The following is a 21,511-nucleotide window of genomic DNA, read 5'->3' on the forward strand; positions in this document are numbered from 1 at the left end:
AGGATGGTGGGATGAAACCCAGATGTGGTAAGGGAGCACATGATGAAGTTACTGGACAAATACAAGTAGGAAAGGAGAAATGTGCCAGTTGTACCTTTAGGGATGCTTCTTTACAGAATGTTGGGTCTTGTGTACTTATCAGGAATTTTAGGAATTGAATTGGAAGGGAAAACCTAGCAGTTGGTGGTAGTGTGGAAGTGTATGGTTGTGCTGCAGCGCAGCCTGGAGTCTGCTTCCTGAATAACGGAATCCACGCTCCGCTTCCCACAATTGCACTCAGAGTAGAGGGTACAAAAATGACAACTCCCTTTAAAGAAAAGTTCATTGAAATACTTCACATAATAGCATAATTAAGGAAAAGTGCATGAAATGTAAATTTACTAGGGAGCACCTGGGAAGAAGAACTCCCCCCAAAATATAAATAGTCAGACGTTTTGAGGAAAAGAACATTCTGGGGCCCTAATTCGGAGTTCGATAATTTTAACCCCTGTGCAAATATGAATTTGCACCTAGTTCAGAGTGATCAATTTTGCACTAATTATCACACCTCGCTGTTTGCCAATGAAAGATTTTGGCAGGTCAAACCTGCAGAAATCTATTGGGAAAAAGTCCAAAATTTGCAGAATTTAAAATTTAGTCTGTAATTACAGATTCCATGTGTTGTTCTTCATTTTGTTGAGAAAAAAACGCTATTTACTATGCATGTGGTAAATACCTCAACCTTTTCGGACCTACCCTTACTGACCTGGTCTTTACCAACTTGTACTTTCAGCAAGAGGTCGATCACTTTTCACTATGCAAATGCATTACTCTAACCTACAAAACAATTTCTACAGCAAAACCAATTTTATTTTAGGTCTGGCATTAGCCAAGATCTTTGTTTTTAAGTTAGCAATCGACAACCTGAGCAAAAAGACTGAAGTAAAGCACATATAAATTCCAAATCTCAGTCCTTAGTGATTTCTTCTTGCTTTTATTCCGAGGTCTTTGTGCATACATCCGTATTTCAATCTTCATAACAACTGTCCAAGCCACAAAACATGCCAACACGTGTTTCGTCTATAAGGCTGTAAGCGATAGACTTCATCAGGGCTAGAACAAAAGCAGAGCAGCTACATTACAACAAGTAACACAAAGTTCTTACACTGATTGTACCGTATCTCCTTCAACCCTTGGATCACCATCCCAAGTGAACATACAAGATGTCTCTTAATAAATCCCATGCCTCTGTTGGTCTGACTTAAGACATCCTTATGCTGTATGTCATCTTGCATGTTCACTTGGGAAAGTGATCCAAGGGTTGAAGGAGTTACTGTACAATCAGTGAGGGAACTTTGTGTGGCATGTTTTGTGGCTTGGACAGTTGTTATGAAGATTGAAACATGGATGTATGCTTAAAGACTTCGGAATAAAAGCAAGAAGAAATCACTAAGGACTGAGATTTGTACTTTATATGTGCTTTACTTCAGTGTTTTTGCTCAGGTTGTCGATTGCTAACTATTGTATCACATGTGGACCTAGGTCTACAATTTTTACAGCGTGGGGTGGTCGTTGTACGATAGCCTTGAGCACTTACACTTGTTGGAATATTTGAACTGGAAACGCCTGTACATTACCCTACCCCTACTGCCTCTTTGTTGTTAAGTATCTTTGTTTTTTAATTATATAATATACTAACAGTGGCAAGCAATCTTTAAGCATTGGTCTGTTGGTGTGTCATTCAGAATTTCATTTCACCCACTACATCAAACAACACTGTGCAATGGGTCAGCCCATTTCAGCCATTGGCTACCCTCACTGTGAGTGAAGGTGCTCTGCTCTTTCACAAGAGGTGCACCTGCACGGAAACTATTTCCCTTCTGTGCAGGGACTAACAATGGCAGTGTGCACTTTTTGAGACCAAATAATATTGTAAATTTCTTTGTCAACTTTTTTATATTGTCCACAGCCCAGCTGATCCCTTAATAATAACAAAGGAGCAAACAAAACAAACATTGACAAAGCCTAAAGTTTGGCAGACAACTCCAGACCGATTGGCTTTACTGTGTGTTATCATAACAACACCAGTCATGTTGTGAAAACTTGTTTTGCATGCTTACCCGTGTATTATTCCGTTCAGCCTTCAATTCTGAAATCTCCTCTTCTTTCTCCAGGAGCTGTTCCCTGCAAACATTTAATTCCCTGGTCAATGTTGCAAATTCCTAAAAGAAAAGAAAAAAAACGTTAGCAAGTTGTTATCACACAATGTTTTTACAAAAGGAGAGCAAAGTGACTGACGTTGTTCACGATAATCAGACTATCGCCCTACTAATATATATTTAGACAAGTTGGTAGGTTGTACTACATTAGTATTAAATGCATTGCAGAATTAGGAATTAGGTCCTACCCCATGTCCCAAACAGGTGGTAAAAAACCTTGGAGTTCGATTGGACCACAAACTCATGCTGGGAGACCATGCTTCTTCCACCGTTGGAGCCTGCTTCCATAGCCTCAGCATGCTCAGAAAAGTCTTCCCCTTCCTGCCACTATCAACCAGGAAAACATTGATCCAGGCACTAATCTTAAAACGCCTGGATTACTGCAATGTGCTGCTGATTTAAGCCAATGAAAGTGCCATAAACAGACTCCAAGTGGTTCAGAACACCGCGGCCCGGCTAGTGACCAATGCCCCCCCAAGAACCGCTTCCCTTCCTTTTGCTTCAAAAATTACATTGGTTACCAATATGGAAAAGGATCAAATTTAAGATCTGCCGTATGGCATACACAGCCGTAAACAGACTAGGCCCCAGCTACCTAAATGATAAAATCGTGAACTATGTTCCCTCCAGACCCCTCCGCTCCGGAGCCAAAGCCCTGCTCCAAGTCCAGCGCTTTAAATAAACCCGCCAAGGTGTTAAGGCCTTCTTCCATCTGGCCCCACACTACTGGAACGAACTCTCCTTTCACCTGCGTCAATGCACGGATTACCTGGCATTCAGAAAACTGTTGAAAACCTCGCTGTTCTGATCATCCCTCATCAGCTCATTCAGGCGGTCCTAGCGCAGAGATACCCTTATGGGGTGATTCGGGCGCTCTATAAGCAAATAAATAGAAATAGAATTACTCAGATGGGGGTATATTTCAGTCTTGGAGGCCGAACTACTTTGAACTTCTGTGACTATGAAAACTGAAACAGCCTCTGGGGAATGTCTGAATTGGCCTGTGCGTTCTTAAGAGAGACATTGAGTGAAATATTACCACCATCTCACAAGTAGATAATGGATTCAGGGCCAGCCAATGTTTTAATAGACATCTCACCTTTTCCTGAGATCTAAAATGACATTTTAGAAGTAGCAGTAGCTAGGATTGCTTGGACCCAGTAGAAATGGTCATCCCCCATAAACTCAACCTCTGTGACATATACATATCACATCATATTCACTAATCACTATATCCCCACACCATCACATTGATTGTAGTCCACATCGACTGGGATAATACTTCTACAACCTGGGATTTTACACGTACTTTCTAAAATGTTAAGAAACTGCATTTTGAAGTATGCTATGTTTACAGTATATTTAAAAAGACATTTAATGAACCTCAGTTTAGAAATTAATTTAAAAAGAAAAAGTATATTGGGGCATTTTTTTTATTTTATACCAAGAAATTAAATTGTAATAATTATTTTATATTTTAGCAATTTGTCAGTTTCATTGGAGCAGAATATTTTAAAGTAACTATATACAATGAAATATTTCATTTCTATAGATTCATTGTTTTTAAGTTAGTGTTATTTTGATAATTCAATATAATATGACGCATTGTGCCAGCATTGAAGGTTTTCCCTTGCGACCATCATATTTAAAACACCAGCACAGTAAGGGTTTTTGTATTGAGAAAGTAAACTCCCAAAACAGCGATATATTTCCTTTCTTCTTATGTGTAGGGGTAATTCTACAATTTCCCTGCCCGCCGTCATTGTGATGTGATGGCTGTTTGGTGGAAGGGCTGCTGGATCAAATGTTTATACTAGAATAGGCTCTTCCGGTGTAAACATATCACTTTCCCTACCTCATCAAAACAAGCATTGAAAATGCAATAGGTCTCGCCTTTGATTAAGTTAAAGCCATTTGCTTTGCTAATGGTATTGTATAGCAAAGCAAATGGCTTTAACCCAATGAAAGGTGAAACCTATTGCATTTTTAATGCTTGTTTTTAATACCGCTCCACCTTGCACCTTGAAGCGGTTCAGACTGTGGCGGTGCGCTGGACGCAGTGTTGCTAGAAGCACACGACATGCTGGGTGCTGTGGCGATGTTTACAGCAGTTTCTTCATGGGTGTGGTCTAAATCGGTCACATAATTGGATGAAAGTAATTGTTTTAACCAAGTCGGGCTTGTAGAGAGGCAAATGGTGCTTGTTTGGACATGCTACACCCAGAAGAAACATGCTAAGTCACGCGCATAGCGAGGGAAGAAGTGCGCTGTCGTAGGCTGCACCGGACACCGTACCTGAATGTACGGGCTGGATGTGGGGGTGGGTGGGGTGGATGCACTGGAGTAAGGAGGAGCCACAACACTAGCGAAGGGAAAGTGCAAGTCTGCTCGTTAACTTTCAACAGGTAACCGCGGTTCTCGCTTAGTGATTTCCGCTCTCTCGCGTGTTTTACTGAACGGCGAATTGAAGTACCCCCTCAAAATTCCGGGAATTTGCTGTGCAACCGCTAGTTTTATTTTCTGTTCATTAAAGCACCTAAAAGCTGCGGGGACGGGGCAGCGCAGCACTCTACACAACGGATGTGGCTTTTCTATCGAATATATGCGGACAGCCCCTGAATGTGTCAGTATCGTCTCCTCCCCTTGTGTGTCAAGTTTGTCAGCCATCCAACCGCTTTCTTTACCGCACTAGTGTGCACAACACGCTGATTTACACTTCAAACAAACAGCATAGCTGCCACCTGGCTCCATGTCAGAAGAAAGGCTCCAGGCTAGCCCTATCTTTCCAGTCAGCAGCACTAAGCCTGGCGGGACTCACTCCCGGAACATACATGCATGCATCTCACTGCCCCAATCTGGACAGTGATGCTGCATGAAGTACAGGAGGACTACTTGTCGCCCTTGTGATCCTTGGGTAGTTTTGGAACTTCTAAAAGCAGTCTCAGCAGAGACCTCAAGGACTGAATGAGCATGAACAATGAGCTCGTCGCGCCCTCTAGCTGAACTTTTAGAAGCTTAAAGGGCCATGGAAGAGGGGGCGGAGGGGTCCTTACTGGACTCTGTAGTTGGAGTCCAGCTCCTTTCCGAAGTACTAAGGTCACCCAGGCACCTAGACTTGCCATTAGTGTGTGACATACAAAAGAACGTATTCTTCGTGAACAAAATCATACTGGTTCTATAAATCACCATTGGAAGAGGTGCAAATGTTATGTGAAGTATGGGAATGACATACACAAACAAGCTCTCGGCATCTCGCAAAGGGAGCCGCTTGTTTATAATTGCATCGCGCTTTCACTTTAAGTGAAAGTGCAATGCAAAAATAAACACGCTGCGGCCTTTGTCATAGCTAAATGAGAACAAAAAAGTACGTCCCGACTAATTAAAGAAGACAGTCTAACGCCGCGAGTAAATCATCCAGTCCAGGTGGGCGGAGCTAAAACCAGACAGAGCGGCAAGAAGGAGGGATTAAAAAGCCTCCTTCACAATAGAAAGGCTGCGTTTAGCATAAGCTATGACGCAAGCCAATGGAAAGAAGAGGCGGGGCTTCAAGTCCCCTTCGGAAACCGGATTGATTCCAAGAGGCCCTCTCGTTGCGAGGGCAGCGCATGCGCGCTGCTAACGCCAGGCGAGACCTAAAAAAGGGGCACTCACGAGTTTGCACAAGGGAGTGCAACCAATTGATAGCGATCCTACTCTAAGATCCTAAGTGAACAAGAGTTGAGTGCATATGCTTGCATAGAAGACTGAAAATGATGCAATACAAGACATCACTAAAAAGTCTGTTCAATACATTTAAATATCACTGTGATGATACAAGGAAGAAGCTGCATTTTTCCACATGATGATATTGTATTGTTGCCCCCCACAATATATAACACATTGAATCTGATGTCAGATTATTTATAAGGGATTTTTTAGTTTTACACAAATCACAAAGTGGCACTGCACAGACACAAGTAATGAATGCCACCACTGCCACCAAAATAAGAAATTGGGGTATTGACTGGTGAGGGAGAGATCATGTCTTTTCCCCTGGTGGGATCGGATGGGGGTCAAGGGAAGGATGGAGGTGCCTGATACCTGTTGAGGAAATGGATTCCAATACCTGGACCTACATCACTAGGGATCCGCAGCTCTGAGAACAATCTAGTCAGAATCCTAGAGGAGTGAGACGTGGACCACTAGCGCAGGCTGCCTATATCTTTGCTGGGCCATGCAGCTCTGTACAAAATGATACATTTCCTGAAATTGCTATACACACTTCAAAACTCTGTTTCTGGTCCCAGGGTGGTTTTTCAGGCAGGCTGATGCCACCGCCAGACTCCAACTGTGATATGGTGATGCTAAACAGAGAGTGTTCACTTGTTAACAGATTTGTCAGGACTTTCCCTGACCCGTCTCCCTCGAGTTCAGAGGGTCCGTTATTTTGCTCTGTGGGGTATTTGGACTGTTTTACCACTATACTAAGATGCTGTGTTTTTAGACTTTAAAAATCCGTGTCTTGCTCACGCACTTCATACCGGCCCTTCCGGCGCCACTACTGCTTTTTCACCTATGTTCTCCTCGATCCCAGCATGTATGTTGAGAGACATGTTTATATTTATTTAAGAATGTGTGGTATCCGCCCTGCACTGCCCTTTAACTTAGGGGCAACACTCCATCATTGCATTAGTTCAGTATGTCTGATACCGATGGTGGACGCCCGACACGTCACCTGTGTTTTGTTCCTGTTGACATGGTCACCGGGGTGACCGCACTATCACTATGCGAATGGTATTTGGGGTCACAGACAGTCCCTCGCTGTGCTCTCTCATTAAACTGTGACTGATTATACGTACCAGTACTATCTAAACCATTCATGTGTGTCTGTCACCCCTCCCTCCTCCCTCCTCCCCCTACTCCCCCCCTTTCCCCATCCCTATCCCCCTCTTCTCCTCCCCTTCCCCCTCCCGTTTATTTCCCCTACAGGTTACATTAGCTTGGTACGCTCTTCCTTTCCTGCTGACTAGGTCACTATACCCCGCAGCCCCGTACCTCTTTTAACCTCTTTTAAGACGTGGGTTACCCCTCCAATCCTTGGCACCCCCGTCTTCACCGTGCACAACCTCTCACACTGCTCTGGTCCTGATGAAACGCCACTGACCCGTTCGGGCATTTTAGGCGTGAAACATGTCGACCTTTCACTGAAGTCACGTTAGCACCTTGCGCTTATTAGTGACCCACTACCTCCTTTTCAGTACAGAGGCAGGGGGCGAGGCAGAGGGAGAAGAAGAGGTCAGAAGCAGGTTCAGTGGCAAGACGCCGGACAAATCCAACATCAGCAACAGCAGAGACAGACCAGGAGCATGACAAATCAAAGACCCTGATTGTCAACCTCTCCAAGAGACAGCTAAATGCAGAGGAAACCACGACTCTCGAACTAGGACTGGGTTTCGTTCCTACCCCAAAGGAAGACGACTTCAGGACGAACCAGGAACTACACCATCTATTCAGAAAAATCCGACTGCAGGCCTACTTTCGGGGTAAACCACCTCAGGACAAAGAGGACACCGGTCTTAGACCCCCATCTAAATTTACACCTACCTCCTCCATGGTTCCACCAGAGGTCCTTACCTTCGAGAAGGCCGTATTAAAAGAGACGACTCAACTGATTAAAGGGCCAACGTATAACAACCTTCCTAACAAGAATCGACAGGCTTTGGAGTCACTCAGAAGAGATGAGACGATCATCATAAAGCCGGCAGACAAAGGGGGTGCGACAGTCCTCTTGGACATCACTGACTATGAAGCTGAATGTGAGAAACAACTCAGGAACACCAAATACTATTGCAGACTGAACAAAGACCCCACAGAGGATCTGTCTAAGAAGATCAAGATATTGGTCAACGAGGCGAGCACGGAGGGGTGGATCTCTCCCCAGGAAGCGGCTTTTTTGATCAACGATGACCCCAGAACCCCATACTTCTACATCCTCCCCAAAATACACAAGGGGGTCATCCCGCCTCCTGGCAGACCCATCGTCTCGGGCATCAACTCCCTCCTGGAACCACTGAGCCAATTCAGCGACTTTTTCCTTCGTCCACTGGTGCAGAACACCACTGCGTACCTCAAGGACACACGAGACGTCCTAAATCTCATAGAGAACATCAACCAAGAAAATATGGAACCTATTGACCTCCTCCTAACCATGGACGTAGAGGCGGTATATACCAACATCCCTCAAGACGCCACCATCGAGGTCGTCAACGACCTACTCCAAAGGATGGAACCCCTTACCAACACACCAGTGGCCTTTATCATGGAACTAATCACACTAGCCTTGAAAGAGAATTTCTTTATGTATAAAACCTCAATCTTCCATCAGGTACAAGGTACCAGCATGGGGAGTACCTTCGCGCCGAGTCTGGCGGGTCTGTATATGGCCGCCTTCGAGGATAACCACATCTTTCCAGACATGAACCCATACAAGCATAACATCATCACATGGAAGCGGTACATAGATGACGTCTTGATCTTCTGGAAGGGTACCAGAGCATCCTGCGAGACCTTCCTGGAATGGGTGAATGGACTGAACCCACACCTTCGATTCACGGGGACTATGAGTGACACCTCTATCCCCTTCCTGGATCTCTTGATTATCCTAGAGGACGGCACCCTTAGGACCACACTGCACAAAAAACCGACGGACTGTAACAGTCTTTTAGACTTTAACAGTCACCATCCCAAGGCCCTCCGGGAGAATCTCCCGTACGGACAATTCCTGCGTATACGACGGAACTGCTCAACCAATCAGGATTATGAGAACGAAGCAAACCACCTTGAGAAAAACCTCCTGGACAGACACTACCCCAAGAGGGTAGTCAGATACTCAAGAAAAAGAGCCCGCAATAACCACAGGGACACACTTTTGGAAACCAGAACAAAGACACCCAGTGAGTCCATCACATGCGTAACCACCTTCACACCCCAGTCCAACAAAATCAAACAAATCATTAAACGGAATTGGAAGATTCTGAATACTGACACATTGGATCTAGAACCACCACGTTTCGCATTTAAAAGAACAACTAACCTACGTGACAGACTGGTCAACACACGACCACTACAACGTAGACAGGACCCACCCAACACCACATTGTGGAACCTGGCCCCTGTGTCAGGCCACTATCCATGTGGGAACTGCCATGCGTGTTCCACGACTACGCACAGTAAGCAACTCACTCTGGAGAACTTTATATGGGAACAATGAGGACACTCCAATTGCAACACCAAGAACTGCATCTACCTTATCACATGTCCTTGTGGTCTAAGGTATGTCGGCATGACCTCACGTCCCATTAAAGTACGCATTAGCGAACACAAGAGTACCATCCGTCGGGGACGGACAGCCACGAAGCTCACCAACCACTTTCTTGACCGTGGGCACAGCAGCGAACAACTAACATGGACAATATTAGAGTCCAGACCCCACTGGAATGCCCAAGCCTTACTGCGCCAGGAACAACGTTGGGTGTTCCGTCTCCGCACTCACACGCAAGGACTCAACGATGAGATTCCCTGGGTGGAACTGTAATTTACTATTGACACATACCATCGCTACGGTGGGCACAGTTCTCTACACTCGAGAAAGAGAGGAGATACCCTGGGTGGAACTGTAATTAACAACTTTTACATACTTATGGCCCGCGTGGGCACAACTCCCAACACCTGTGTACCTATATGATTTTCTCTGGCTCTGTTCTAATGAGCAGTTTAGGAGGAGGAGCCCTTGTCCTCCCCTTATTATGTGTACATTCTTTTCCTCACCCGCCCCTCACCCTCCTCTCCTATCCGCGATTCAGTCCGCGATTCAGACCAGGATGTGGGCACCTAGAGTGTACTATGCACAACACCCCAGGACACGACCTGCCCAGTTTGATCCTAACACGCCATTCCATCAAACAGTGGCCTAAGCCCGGGGCACCATCAGGGCTCACAAATCCGTTTAAGTCACACTTGCGCAGACCACCTATGAGTAGGGCACTATGTGGAATCAGTATCGCATGCGCACTACCTCTATTTCCAGTTTTCACTCTGCGCATGCACACACCCCAGGACACATTCGCCCACGCATGCGCCACTAACTACGCGCGCTCATCTGACGGGCCCCGAGCAGGAAGTGGTTCACTCCCCTTTTCCTACGCCTTAAATGGAAACTTGCGAGCTACCGGCATTATCTCCAGGCAGCCGCTGGCAGAGGGTAGGTGCTGATTGAGCTGGCCCCCGACGCAACCGTAAGTACTCTCAGGCAGGATCCTCTGATGCCTGACACTCCTGTGTGTACAGCCCACCCTCACGTAGGGTCCCCTCCCTTAATCTACCTGTACTATGTTTGGTTCTTCCAGCAAATAGGGCGCTGGCAGCCTCGGCTAGACCTAGGAGGCCCCGTTCATATACACGAGGGTAAGGATGAGGAAAACCCTCTTTTCCGTTATACCGGTAGAATATATGTTTGTATATATTTTCGCATGTCGATCCTCATTTACCATTTGATACTTGAACAGAGAGTGTTCACTTGTTAACAGATTTGTCAGGACTTTCCCTGACCCGTCTCCCTCGAGTTCAGAGGGTCTGTTATTTTGCTCTGTGGGGTATTTGGACTGTTTTACCACTATACTAAGATGCTGTGTTTTTAGACTTTAAAAATCCGTGTCTTGCTCACGCACTTCATACCGGCCCTTCCGGCGCCACTACTGCTTTTTCACCTATGTTCTCCTCGATCCCAGCATGTATGTTGAGAGACATGTTTATATTTATTTAAGAATGTGTGGTATCCGCCCTGCACTGCCCTTTAACTTAGGGGCAACACTCCATCATTGCATTAGTTCAGTATGTCTGATACCGATGGTGGACGCCCGACACGTCACCTGTGTTTTGTTCCTGTTGACATGGTCACCGGGGTGACCGCACTATCACTATGCGAATGGTATTTGGGGTCACAGACAGTCCCTCGCTGTGCTCTCTCATTAAACTGTGACTGATTATACGTACCAGTACTATCTAAACCATTCATGTGTGTCTGTCACCCCTCCCTCCTCCCTCCTCCCCCTACTCCCCCCCTTTCCCCATCCCTATCCCCCTCTTCTCCTCCCCTTCCCCCTCCCGTTTATTTCCCCTACAGGTTACATTAGCTTGGTACGCTCTTCCTTTCCTGCTGACTAGGTCACTATATCCCGCAGCCCCGTACCTCTTTTAACCTCTTTTAAGACGTGGGTTACCCCTCCAATCCTTGGCACCCCCGTCTTCACCGTGCACAACCTCTCACACTGCTCTGGTCCTGATGAAACGCCACTGACCCGTTCGGGCATTTTAGGCGTGAAACATGTCGACCTTTCACTGAAGTCACGTTAGCACCTTGCGCTTATTAGTGACCTTGCGACCTTTTGGTCTTTTTACCTTGCCCGGGGCTCCATTATATTAAAATTCACTGTTTGGACACCCCTAGGCATTTTATTTTTCACACACCTCGCACGCACGCCATCACTTATCTCTCGGATCCTCCTTACTGTTTTTTGGCCCACACACCCGCATTCACCTTACGGCTTTTCTCTTTAAAAGACCTCCGAAAAAGAGACCCTTCGGGGGACCGTCGGGCATTGCAGCGCCGGCCCGACGAGGAGCAACAACAAGCCCAATGATGAAGCAAGACATCCTTCGGGGTGTGTGAGGGCAAACTAGAGGCTACATAGAGTCCTCCCCTTCGGGATTGGATCCTTGAGACTGGGGAAATTTCTCTCTGCCTCTTTTCATCTCCCCTCTACCCTCCCTCCCCCCTCTACACTCTTTCCTCTATCCCTTTTCATGTTGAACAGGTGATCGCTATTTTTGTTTCACCGCCAACAGGGAACAATGTCCTCATTGATTTAACTAAGATGCTACACAGATAGCACTGACAACACTCATACGGACATCCTTTGATGGGGGCATTGCAACACTGAACTTACGATTCTATTACTAGGGACCCAACTGGTAGTAATAAATGATTGGTCCTTCACAGAACAACGTGAGCCCATGCTGCTGGCTGACTGAGTGTTTGATTGGTTCTGATGCTCTGTCCATCACCACCCCCTTTTGTACCGCTTTGTTCGCCATAAGTTGGCAGGGTATGCTCAGACGTTGAGTCCCTTGCTCACTTTGCCACTGGATTCAAGCAAGCCTGGCTGAAGACGGCTGAAATGCCAGAAACCGGTCCTAGGAAGCTTGTTTCCGGTCCAGGGAAGGCATGGCTTGGCAGTTCGGGCTGGACTGTTCCCATGAGGCACAGGGTCAGACTGATTTGCATATGGCCATGTCTGAACTGGGGTGGCAGAGTGGGCTAAAGAACGGTGATGGATCAAACCCAGATCTGTTGACTGGGTGTGAGTGTTTGATTGGTTCTGATGCTCCATCCATCACCACCCCATTTTGTACCGCTGGCTGACTGGTGGCCCATTGACCCACAGGGGTATATCCAACTGCTTTATGGGAGGGGAAGACTGGACCCAATACCACCCTTGACAGCGATGGTGATTAAGGCTTGGAAGGAAGCAAACAAAACGATGGATTGGGATGGCAAAATCACACAGGAAGCCCCCCTGTGGGACGCAGAGACACTGGCCAGGTTACAGATGGCGGAGGACAATAGGAAGTGGAACTTGCTGGGGATCTCGAAAGTGGGGGACATATGGTCTGTAGAGGGCACAATGACATTCACGGATCTCCACATGTGACTGGTGAGCGTCTAGACCTCATGACAGAAGTGGCGGCCCCGGAAAAGCAGTCAAAACCTTTACAACTACTCGAAAGAAAAGAGATAAAAAAGACTGCCACAGTAGATCTCATTGTGGGACACCACACAGCTCTAAAACTTAAACGATAGCCCCAGCACACATACAATATTTGTCATTTGTTAAGTCAAGACCAGTACAATCCATAGAAAAATTCAGAAGGGTTTCTTGTGTTTTCATTTTCTTTTATTTAGTTGCTCCAGCCAACACGTGTTTTGTCGTCCGGGATTAACCCACGACTTCCTCAGACCTGTATTAATACAACGCAATCGGTAAACCTCTATACCAGTTTTAAATCCGTCCTGGCCAGGGAGGCAGGGAAAAGTAAAGATGCACGTATTGGGGCATCCAACACCGGCTCCCAGTATAGCCATACTGGGAGCCAATGTTGGACGCCACAATACATGCATGCATCAAAGAGCTTCATCGAGCGTGTACTCTACGCTCATCCACTCTATCGTTGACAACACGCTATCATACGTGCCTTGTCGGATTTTAGATTCCGTTGAGGAGCAAAGAAATAGAAAGTCGGATCATCTTTACTTTTCCCTGCCTCCCTGGCCGGGACGGATTTATAACCGGTACAGAGGCTTACCGACTGCGTTGCATTAATACAGCCCTGAGGAAGTCGTGGGTTAATCCCAGACGACGAAACACGTGTTGGCTGGAGCAACCAAAGAAAAGAAAATTAAAACACAAGAAACCCTTTTGAATTTTTCCATGCATTGTACTGGTCTTGATTTAACAAATTACAAATATTGTATGTGAGCTCTGGCTTGCGTTTAAGTATTAGGTAGATCCCCTGGGGTCATAAACTTAGAGGAGTGGATAATTCCTCCTCCCTTGAGCACCTAAAATAGGCATTACGTAATAATTGTATACCGGTTTTAGTGAGCGCCAATACTACACGGGTTATATCATCCCACACAGTGTTTTACACCACACAGCTCTGTTTGTACTAGACAGTGGAGCCACATGCACCATCATGTGCGTGGCAGACGATGGCAAAATGGAACCAAAACCCAACCTGTAACCATCCAACGTGGATTTCTCCCAGTGTGTCCAGTGATGACCCTAGGCAAGTACTCGACGACGCTCACGTACAATGAAATGTCACTGCAAGACGAAATACAGGTTCTAAGAGGAGACGTCCCAGCGCCGTGCCTCCTAAGCAACATACCGGCACAACTCAAGGGGCTCCTAGCCATGACGTACAATGTCTCAACACATCAAAGCATCCAGTAGGAATATACAGCACTTTTCAAAGGGCTTGGGAAGCCAAGAGAAACGTAGGTCACCCTTCATATCACTAAAGAGACCAAACCGATGGTGCAGAACCACAGCGGAGTTCCAGTGCATCTTCAACCACAAGTGGAGAAAGAACTCAAGAGCCTGCTTGAACAATACATCATCGTGCCGGCAGATAGACCAGCTCCGTGGGTGGCTCCCATCGTCCCTGCACCAAAGAAGAATACACACAAAATACACATCTGCATAGACATGCGTCTACCAAACACAGCCACAAACACAACACCCTGGTCCAGACCTGAATGAGATGATCAGCTGTCTAAATGGAACCTGCATATTTTCCAAGCTAGTTCTCTTCAAAGGCTTCCATCAGCTAGAACTCGACCCCAGTCACGATACATCCGAATATTCTCCACACATCTAGGAATGTTGCACTACAAACGGCTAAGCTTTTGTGTGTCATCCGTGGGTGAAATCTTTCAGGAAATGGTGAGGAGAGTTATAAGGCCCGTAAGAAAATGTCTGAACTACAGCAATGACATCCTGGTGTTCATTCACACAAAATAAGTACATAACAAAGCTCTAAGGGAAGTGCACAGTCATCTGAAGAAGCTGGTCTAATGCTCAATGAGGACAAGAGAAGACGGAACTTATCTATTTTGGGCGCATCTTCTCACTGTAATAAATGCAGCCAGATCTGAACAAGGTGGAGACACTTACAAAAACCAGAGCCCCAGCTGCTGTAGCAGACATAAGGTTATTCCTGGGTTTAGCAAGCTACTGCTCCCGCCACATCAAGGACTTTGCAACAGTAAGCACTCCACTCAGAGAGCTCACCAAACAAGGACAGCTATTCACATGGACCACAGAGGGTGAAATGGCATTCACAAATATCAAGAGGGCTGTCAAATCAGTGGGCCACCTTGCCTACTTTGACTTGTCACTGTGCACTGAACGCACAGTAGACACCAGGTGTACTGAACTTAGAGTAGACCCCAGCCCTGTCGGACATGGGGCAACCCTGGCTCAACATAAGGTGAGCATGGCTCTCAAAGGAGAATTGTAGCATATGCGAACAAGAGCCTGACCGAAGTGGAAAAGGCATTCTCGCCGCCTGAAAAAGAAAGCCTGGCAGTTGTGTGGGCTTGTGAACACCATTAAATGTTCCTGGATGGAAAACCGTTCACAATAATAAAAGACCACCAAGCACTGGTCATTATCTACAGCAACCCGAACACCAAAAATCCACTGCGCATTGAGAGGTGGGGAATACGGCTGATGGGCTATGATTTAAATATAATACACAAGCTAGGGAAAGAACACAACAGTGCCGACTAAGTATTAAGACAACCTCTGTCAAGTATCCCAACCATCACCTTCCTTGGCAGAGAAATACATGAACTTTGAGCTCAGACAAACACCCGAGCTCGGAATACTGTGGAGGAACTCATACAGGAATCTGAGGCAGATGTCACACTGAAAGCAGTGAAAAGCATCATGAAGCTGCAATGGTGGAGGCACGCACACAACAACAGTCAGCTTGACAAAGAGGTCAATAAAGAGGAGATCCTCACAAACATGTGCAGGAAGTATTGTCTGAGATGGAGCACAGAATAGTCTTTCGAGGCACCAGCATAGTCATACCACCAAACCATTTGCCGACGAACAATCAATCTCACTCACGAGAGTCACAGGGGGATGGTTGCAAACAAGAAAATGTTGAGAGAAAGAATATGGTTCCTGTGTCTACACCAAAGAAGTGATCCTGACGTGCCACCTCTGGCAGGCCATGGGGAGGGCCCCATAGCCAGAGTAACTACGAATGCCTGACCTCTGTGATGCCATGTGGTTGACACTAGCCACAGACTTCTATGGGCCAATATGCACAAGGCAATACCGACTGTATTAATTGATGAATTCTCTCATTTCCCCCTCCTGCACTAGATGGCATCCATGTCAGCAGCGACCATTTTACCCATCCTAAACTAAATCTTCTCAGTATGAGGCATCCCACTAACTCTCAAGACTGACAACGGACCTCCGTTCTCAGGGAAGGAATTTCATAAATTCATGAACTACCTAGGCATACACCATCAGAAGAAAGCGCTGTTGTGGCTGCCAGTGAATGGCACGGCTGAGCGGTTTAAGGGCAACATAGAGAGCGCAGTCCAAAGAGCCAAGCTCACACCAATCTCGGTTGGGCAAGCCCTATGTCCAGATCTGTGGGATTGTCGCAACACCCTACACAACTCCACTGGGCAATGCCCGGTGGAACTCGTACTAGGTAGAAAGAGTAGGACACGACTGCCACAACTGAAGAATACAGCCCCACCAGGCCACAGAGCCATAGTCACTCCTGACCAGAAAGCCAAGGCAAAGATGAAGAAACAAGCAGACACTTGACGTCAAGTGGCTGAATGCAGGTTCAAGCCCGGAGACCTTGTACTGGATGCCAATGGCAAACATGGACGTCAAACACTCCAATCTCATACAACCCACTGTCATGAACATCAAAGAGTTAACAATCACCACAGTGGCAGGACCCTACTCCGCACCAGGAACAGCTCTCATTTCAGGGAGTTCCTGCTGCTAGCAGACGATGAGGTTGAAGGGAGCAGGCATGCACAAATGCAAGTCAGACATGATCTCTACCAGCCCCTGAACCAAGGAAGCTCACGGTCATCACGATTGATTCGAAAGCCCAAGAGACTGATCGAAGAAATGTAACCCAAGACCAGAAGGACTGAGTCTTACATTTGGCCGATCTCGAGCTCTATCTCTCTCTCTTCCTTTCATTTCTTATCTTATATGCCTTCCATTTTCTCTCCGTCTCTCCCTCTCTTCCACAGAAAGGTGGGATATGCCACAGTGCTGGTGAAGTGGCAAGGCATTAGGACCTGCACGCACTGGAAAACTGGACACAACATCTGGGAGGGAGGAGCAGGAAACACACAAACATATTTCCTTGCAGGGCACAGGAAGAGGAAGGACTGGTTAGCACCCTGGCGGCCGGGTCCTGGAAAGATGAATAAAGAAGCGCCCCCCACTAACCTGCCACCATGTGTTTCTACAGGGCCGGAGATCCATCATCGGGGACACGACCTACCTCGTTGTACAAATAAACCCATTAGTGGAGAAGGAATACCGCAGTCATGCAGCGCGGTGAACAGAGCGATGCTTCATACTGGAGTAGCACTGTCCATACTGGGCACTCAATTGCTTACGAAACGGTTTCCATCTTAAATCACACATTACCAAATAACGTTGCCTGTTCATCGACCTTGATCATTTCTAGACATAAAATATATTTGCACCAAGACATCCAAAGACAAAAGTCCAATCTCCAAACTATCAATCAGCGCTGATGATGTTAGCAGGCCACAATTACAAATGCGCTTTCAAGCGCCTCTCGTAGCGTTCAACGTAACTCAGGGACGATACTGGCAGTGCAGATGTCAACAATAGAATACTTATTCACATCCAATTGCAAAAAGAAATATTCAGGTAATCCGGAAATTGAAGGTCAAGGTGTGGCAGAGGAAAGGGGGTGAAGTCATGAAGGGCAGAATCATGAAAAGTAGAGTTCAACAGCTTATACATTTTTTTTAATACGTGCATAGAAATTGTCAACAAGGACAAATGTGACAGTAAATGTGTTCTGCTTAAATAATTGGTCACCAAGAGGCTGCATTTCAAAATATATGATGGGATAAGGCATCTTCTGCAGAGATCTTTGTGTGCCTAGTAAGTTTTAGTGGACAATACTAATGATAAGATAACTGAGCTTTGTCCAGTCAAATTTCTGACCTGTAAAGCACCATACAGGCTTAATGTGCCTGCTGCACATCGTGTTACATGCAGATTACAAATGTGATGTAGATATGTAAATCGGTTACTGCTTTTGACCAGGGCCACTGGAATTATGCGGCAGGACAACATTATGTGGCAGGGCTGAGAAAATTATGCAGCAAGACAAGGCAAATTATGTGGCATAGTGCAGGCACATTTTGTGATAGTATTGCTTTGTTATTTTGTCATTTGTATACACTTGTTAACACAATCTGTGCATTGGTTGTACCTCATTTGTACCAGTTTTAACACCCAAATATAGCAATAAGTAAAGTAACAGAAAGGTGGCCTGTCAACCTTTGCAAATGGCTGCCCACTGCGTTGCTACACATGCTGCTATATTTTTAGTAAGTTTGAAACTGTTTGAGCTACAAAAACACATTTATCCTTAAAATCTGCAGATTATGCAGCAAAAGATGGATTAAGTGGCAAATGCCCAAATCTATAATTTTGCGAAAAAAATGCAGTCTGAACAATCTCATAATTCCAGTGGCCCTGCTTTTGATACAGAGATTATTTTGTTACTTCCAGTTCATAAACTGAAATCCTTCTAATATCACACAGTGTGCTATGAACCAGCATCAAGGAACTGCATGCAAATGGGTCATGGATTTAGATTCTTTATTTTCGCCATCTGTTATTATTCAAAGTTTGAAAAGAAGGGATCTACTGGGTAGTAATGAAGTCTTGTTAGTACAGACAACCCCACCCACTCGTCTACCTTTAAATCCTGATTTTGTGTTTTACCTGATAATGCATTTAACATGTAATGTCCACAAGTATGAACAATATGGGACTCCTACACCTCAAAACCCTCATTGTCTCGTGTAAGGTTACCTGTATATTGATTTACACACTTGCAGGATTTATTGTCTCGCTGTATGTGATGCAAAGTACCCTGACACCCTACGATGAGTATCACTATAAACGAATTAAAAAATTAAATTAGCACGTGACATTTAAATAATTATTTGTGTTATTACCGATACACGCAACTGGCAGTCTGAGTGCCAGAACATCTCTTAGGTTAACAATGACGTCCAAGTTGAAAACCTGCCTCTAAATCGCTGTTTCTTTTAAGTACTTATAAAGCCATAACAAGAAGTGCTTCTTTTCATTCCATTGGCATCAAGGTGTTAGACTCCAGATAGCTCCCAGCCACAATGATACTCCAACAAGGGGAGGGCTAATGACTCTTTACATGAGACCTTAGTTTTAGGCCCAGCTAGAAGGGAACATTAGAAAGACCCTTTGCAGGTTGTTGCTCAAACCATAAGCAGACAATGGGCAGTGCTGGAATGTGTGTTGTCTGAAAATGGACCAGGACAAATTCAGCATATTACACTAGGTCACCAGATCTCAGATCCAGCTCAGAAATAGCTGCCGTAACCAGGATCTGGCGGGATCGCTCCTCATCTCCTGCACTCTTCACATCCAACTCCCTAATCCCGTGCAGTGTTTAGTGAGGTAAATAAAGGGCCAGAAGAGTTACAGGGGATTTATAAAATAATTAAAATCTCAAACATTGCCCAAACAATTAAGACACACAATTAAATATACAGCAAATTCGTGTGTCCACCAGGATTTGGAGGGAACTCGCTTAAAATTTTAACTCAACGACCTTTAGAAACCTGCCCAATCAATTTGTATAGACATCATCTACATTGTGCTTCACAAAGGTGTACATCGCGCCAGCACATTTTAGCCACACTGGCTCTCACAATCTGCGGCGAGATCTACAAACAGGCCTGTTTCGATCGCGGAACACATCTCGGAAAGAGCCTGTGCAGAAATATAAGTTGACATTCGTATTTTATTTGTCATACGGCAAAGAAACAAATACTACAGTACGGTATCAAAGGTAACAAGAGTTCTCATTCAGATAAAAAATACATTTTCCCACTGTCTGAACAAGGGGTGGATGAAGTATTAGACATCACCGGCTAAGTCGGGAGATTCCCTTGCCCAAGGTGAAATATAACCTTCCCTGGTCCACTAACAGTAATGGTTTCTCCCCAAAGAATGTTCTGTTCATGAAGGACAGTTCATGTTGAGTGTAAAAACCCAACCAGATTCACTATGTCACCAGGCAGAAGGTGCTGCTTGGGTCAGCTTGGGAGGAGTCCAGAGCAAGGGAGATTGTGGAGGGTATGGGGAGTGACATAAATGTGCCAGAGGCCATAGCGCAAACAAGGAAGACGGGTGTGCTGACTTCTGTTGGGGTTGTAAAATACATCAATAATCAGGGTTCAGAGGAGCCCGCAGGCCTCTGGGATACAACACCATATTATTGAGGCCCAGTATTGAGGCTTGTGCTGCTCTGGCACCATGAAGGAACCTTTGCTGGTGAGGCAGTGTCTCAGGTGTCCAATAGGAGATGAAGCTGGTGTGTAGGGGCCCTGAGCATGATACAAGGACAGCTGCTGAGAGCTGGCTGGCGACCCTTTTCCCGGAGCAGCAGGGAACTATGAAGGGAAAGTCAATCTGTCCCTTTAAAGATCTGGCTACAGATAGCTTTATCTGTGTGGTTGACCTTAGGTCATCAATTATTCCAAAAACGTGCAAGAAGTAGTAGTGCAGAGAGGAAGAGAGGTTGGGTTTGTGGTCAGCTCATGTTGGCCAGTGGCTTTCATGTGTTTTTCATGGTTCTGCCTTGCTTATATGGTCAACCAATCAAGGGCAAAGCATTTCGTGGATGGTTACTTTGTCCTATTTGTGTTCAAATTTGGTTTTAGTCATAATGCATCAGGTAATCTAAAATGAGAAGAAAAGATAACCATACAGGTGTGCTTGAAGAAGAGCCTGACCAATCTTGCAAATCTTCAAAAAGTATTATTATGATTTATACAAGAGAATTTGATCTCACGCACCAGTGATTTAGTAGACTTTCTTCAAGCCACAGACTTGCAAAGGTAGACCAATTGAAGTTAACTCAGTCTTGCCCTGAAAGAGAGACTATTAATGTAATTATGGGCCTACAAACCACAAAATTGCCAAGAGAAGATTGTCATGCCTCAGACATGTATACCCTTTATTAGGGAAAGTTGCTTCCACAAACTGAAAGTTGGTGATTATTCCTAAATCTGGCAATGTTCTGGAGATTTGTGGGACATACCGCCCAATTACACTTCTCATTTGGGATTACAGGATTTTAATGAAAATGCTTTAGTTTCATTAGCTGGTATGATCCACAAGTTGATTATGCCTAATCAGACATCTTTCATCTGGGGACACTAATAACCACAAGCATTTGTTATTTATGGGACACAACTGGCTATACAGAACTAGAAAAGGTGTCACTTACTGTATGGTATCTCAATGCGGAGAAAACATCTGATCTGACCAACTGAGAGTATTGAGTGACGTTTTTGAGTCATACTTAGTTTCTATGCCAGTCAAAAAGAATATTAC

The 21,511-nt window shown here is 45.4% G+C and overlaps 1 protein-coding gene across 4 annotated transcripts in view; it reads right to left on the reverse strand.

Annotated features, from left to right (window-relative positions):
- PPFIA4 (PPFI scaffold protein A4) overlaps positions 1 to 21,511 on the reverse strand; it is a 3,163,248-nt gene that overhangs the window by 1,879,672 nt on the left and 1,262,065 nt on the right. For all 4 annotated transcript variants that reach the window (XM_085600211.1, XM_085600208.1, XM_085600219.1 and 1 more), the window contains one exon: positions 2,100 to 2,201. In XM_085600211.1, the coding sequence (XP_085456337.1) occupies positions 2,100 to 2,201 (102 nt within the window). The remainder of the gene's footprint in view (positions 1 to 2,099; positions 2,202 to 21,511) is intronic.

This window comes from Triturus cristatus, chromosome 1_2, assembly GCF_964204655.1.
Source record: "Triturus cristatus chromosome 1_2, aTriCri1.1, whole genome shotgun sequence".
NCBI classification, from domain to species: domain Eukaryota; kingdom Metazoa; phylum Chordata; class Amphibia; order Caudata; family Salamandridae; genus Triturus; species Triturus cristatus.